This window comes from Monopterus albus, unplaced genomic scaffold (assembly GCF_001952655.1).
Source record: "Monopterus albus unplaced genomic scaffold, M_albus_1.0 scaffold70.1, whole genome shotgun sequence".
NCBI classification, from domain to species: domain Eukaryota; kingdom Metazoa; phylum Chordata; class Actinopteri; order Synbranchiformes; family Synbranchidae; genus Monopterus; species Monopterus albus.
This window is the reverse complement of record NW_018127950.1, coordinates 815,352-819,218: the sequence shown is the minus strand read 5'-3', so window position 1 is coordinate 819,218 and position 3,867 is coordinate 815,352. Positions and strand designations below refer to the sequence as shown.

The window sequence follows — 3,867 nt, the reverse complement described above, 5'->3', positions numbered from 1 at the left end:
GGGAGCCAATCCCCGCTGACATTGGGCAACAGGCAGGGTCCCCCCTGGACAGGTCACCAGTCTATCACAGGGCTGACACTTAAGAGACAGACCGAGACAAAACAGCAGAGAGCAAATGGCAGTGAACCTTATGAAGCTTGTTTTAACACATTGTAATGGAACTTGTATCAATTAACTTTCTGTCTACTATGAAGTAGAAGAGCTCAAGCATGTCTGAAGCTTGTTAATGCTGCTGCCGCCGTAGAGTTAGCAATCTGTCTGCATGTTTGAATTCCATACAGTTTACATCACACTGTCTCAACATAGTACTGCTGCTAAGTGTCACGTAATGAATGTGCTTTGTTGCATAACAGTCCTGTGTCATTTGTCAAAGTGATATCTTGGATGTAGCCACTGCACTGTTGACAAAAACTGAAACTGCACTGTTAACAAAAACTGAAGGGATGATGCATTTTAGCGCTGCATTCTTGGATGTACAGTATACACCGTAGCCTGAATTCCACCAGTGAAAGATAGTAACTGCATCAGCAGCCAACAGTTGCTGACATTGGTGTTTCTAAATATTGACCGTCTCTGGGATGTCTGCATCATGTTTTGGCACAAAGATACCAATGATACCAATGGAATTCTAGTTGTTTTTACTTGTTCAATTACTGCAAATACTGCCCCAAGTGAAGGAGTTTCAGTATCTTAGGGTCTTGTTTACAAGTGAGGGTAAAATTGAGCGTGAGATTGACAGGCAGATAGAGGCAGTAATGTGGACGTTGTACCAGACCATGGTGGTGAAGAAGGAGCTGAGCTGAAAGACAAAGGTCCCAATTTACCAGTCAGTTTACTCTCCAGTCCTCACCTATGGTCACAAGCTGTGGGTGGTGACCGAAAAAATAACATCGCAAATGCAAGTGGCCAAAAAGAGTTTCCTGTGTAGAGTGGGTGGGCTTGGCCTTGGAGATAGGGTGTGGAGTTCAGACATCCGGGACGACCTCAGAGTATCCCTTTACATCGAAAGAGCCAGTTGAGGTGGTTTGGGCTTCTTATTAGGATGCCTCCAGGGTGCCTCCCTTTGGAGGTTTTCTGGTCACATCCAACTGGTAGGAGACCCTGAGTTAGACCCAGAGCACACTGGAAACTTTATATATTTCATCTGGCCTGGGAACGCCTTGGAATCCTGCCAGAGAAGCTGGAAAACGTTGCCAAGGAGAAGGACCTCTGGACTTACCTTGCAGAAGAAAATGGATGGATTACTACAAAGACAGTACAGGTTTAGTTATAATTTCAATATGCAAATACAGACCACACCTTATACAAAGGGAATAAGATGTGGATCATGGAAGTGAATGGCATGAGCTCAAAAATGCACCTGCAGTGGCAAACCTCCAGCATCCATCTGTCATGAGTGGAAATCACAGCATTCTTCCAGTGTGAGTGTCTATGGGTTTACACATCTCCACCTCGAAATATTTCCCTCCCATCACAAGATTAGGCTACAGCCCTGTCTCTTTCTCTCTCTCTCTCTCTCTCTCAATTTGTGTACGTGCAAGTTTCCCCTCTGCAGTGCAGCTGTTCAATGTGCCACGTTCAAGCACATTCCACTCATACACGTGGGAGGGTCAAGGAATCTTTATCGGTTTACTTTCTCCAACAGCAAATGCATCCCCTAACTTTTAGACTTCTTTTTTTCTACAGGGGCAATGAAGACACACCATACCAAGTGAAACACACTATGGCCTATCCCAAGAGCAAGGCCAAGGCAGAGAAAATTGTGCTTGAAGCTAATGGCATCAAGGTACCTTTTATGGTTTTACAATATTCATTTCACAGATAAACAGTTACAGTTTGTGGTGTGTTGACTGTTCTGTAATTTCTACAAGCTTACATTCTTATTGTTTACCCTGGCATTCTAAGACTTTCCCAACAATGGTACAGATTTATTTACAAACTATGAGACCCCCCCCCCCAAAAAAAAAACAAAACAAAACAGTGATGTTGAAATAAAAATGAAAACTGTAATGATACAATAGAACTGATGCATTAGTGAATATTACTGATTACTAGCATATTGTATATTCTGGTTTCCTAATCCAGAAATATGTAGCAATTTGTTTTGTTGCTCTATGCTTGGTTGGATTCTTTCTTGGAAAAACATTATGAGGAAATTTCATACACAACCTTTCCACAAAATGCCAGATCATCCCATTGTGGGTTTGCTGTGTGTTCACTCCTGCTGTGTACAGAGTCAACACAGTGTATCCTCTGACTCCTCTGTGTTTTTTGTCTGTTCTTAACAATGAACCTTGGTTTTGTCACCTGTCCAGGTGAAGGGTGGGAAGTGTTTACACACCTGCTCCCTGAGGCCAACGGGGATCTATGGCGAGGGGCACGAGCTATTTAAGGAATTCTACCAACAGAGTGTTGAAAGGGGGGGATTCATTATCAGGGGTGTCCCAGACCACATTGAACATGGGCGGGTCTATGTAGGTAAGTCTAAAATGTGCGTCATAGGCCACAGTTTCAAAGGCACATTGAATGTAGTCTGAGACTCCTCACCAACCTCAGTTTTATGTTTAGCTGTGAAAGCAAAGACAAATAAATTACAAAGGAGAACCTGATAAAAGCGTAGTGTGATGGCTTATGTGCAGACCAGGACTAAAAGCAGAAGTCGAGCTGTTATGCCGCCACTTCCTCTGCATTTTACAGGAAACCGCATAAACATTTTACAATACTGCCAGTTCAGACCATAATTGAAAAAAAACCTGTGATGTGCTCTCAAGCTGACTCCTCGATACCTGCTAGGCAGGGAGTCTATAGTACAAATGCTATAACTTCAAAACACAGAGAGAAGGCGCAGCATGAAGAAGCTGAACAGAGGGAGAATCCGATCCAAATCAGCATCAGTCTACACACCTGTCTAGTGTGAAGATAACATTTCTAATCTGTCTCAACTTGCTGGTTTCAGTGCTGATAATTGATATTCAGTCATCACCTGACACTAATGACCATGTTAGTAATCATCAGTGTTACATTTGAGTACAAGTATCAGTCTTATGAGTATCGGTGGCTGAAATTTGAAGCAACCCTAACAGATGCTGATATTATAGAACTGGAGCTACAGTATACGTTAAATTCTACAGGTGGCCTGCTAGACTTGATGTAAACAGGATGTATAGTTGCTAAATACTGGGGATGCGAGTTCACTCTTAGTACATTAGATACTACAGATCTTTTGTAAATGGGTGTAGCATGCTATATGCTGATGTTAAGAATGATGTCAGTTCAAGTGTTGTAATTCCCCACAGTTTTGATGTAATGATTCATGACTTATTGCCTCTATATGCCATTGCATCTCTGTTTGAATGATTTATATTGTACATAAGGTTTAAAAAACATTGTTGTTCGAGTAAATATGATTTTTGTCCAAAATGTTTTTAGGAAAACATGATTCAGACAGTACTTTTTAAATTTATCAGAATCAAATCTGATCAAATCAGAATCAAAGATCTGTTTAGAACAAACTGAATGGGTGTAAAATGGAACAAGGAATCATTCTTCAGACTGACTTCTTCCCCTTGGCTCATCAGTACATTTTACTGCTTAAGTATTTCTGCTAAGTTAATTGTCTGTTCACCCACTTGTTTGCTAGGCAATGTTGCCTGGATGCATGTACTTGCAGCTCGAGCCCTGAGAGAGCATCCACAGAGGGTCGGAGGTGAGGCTTTCTTCTGCTACGATGACTCACCCTACAAGAGCTACGAGGACTTCAACATGCTCTTCTTCTCTGCATTTAACTTCCGACAATTCCGTGTGCCCATAATGGTGCTCTGGTTCCTGGCCATGTTTAATGACGTGCTTCGTTGGATACTGAGCCCC

At 42.1% G+C, this 3,867-nt stretch overlaps 1 protein-coding gene across 1 annotated transcript in view; it reads left to right on the top strand.

Moving 5' to 3' along the window:
* The window catches only part of hsd3b7 (hydroxy-delta-5-steroid dehydrogenase, 3 beta- and steroid delta-isomerase), an 11,537-nt gene that overhangs the window by 6,684 nt on the left and 986 nt on the right, over positions 1-3,867 (top strand). Inside the window, 3 exon segments of the mRNA XM_020605550.1 lie at positions 1,687-1,786; positions 2,316-2,478; positions 3,641-3,866. Of these exon segments, the coding sequence (XP_020461206.1) occupies positions 1,687-1,786; positions 2,316-2,478; positions 3,641-3,866 (489 nt within the window).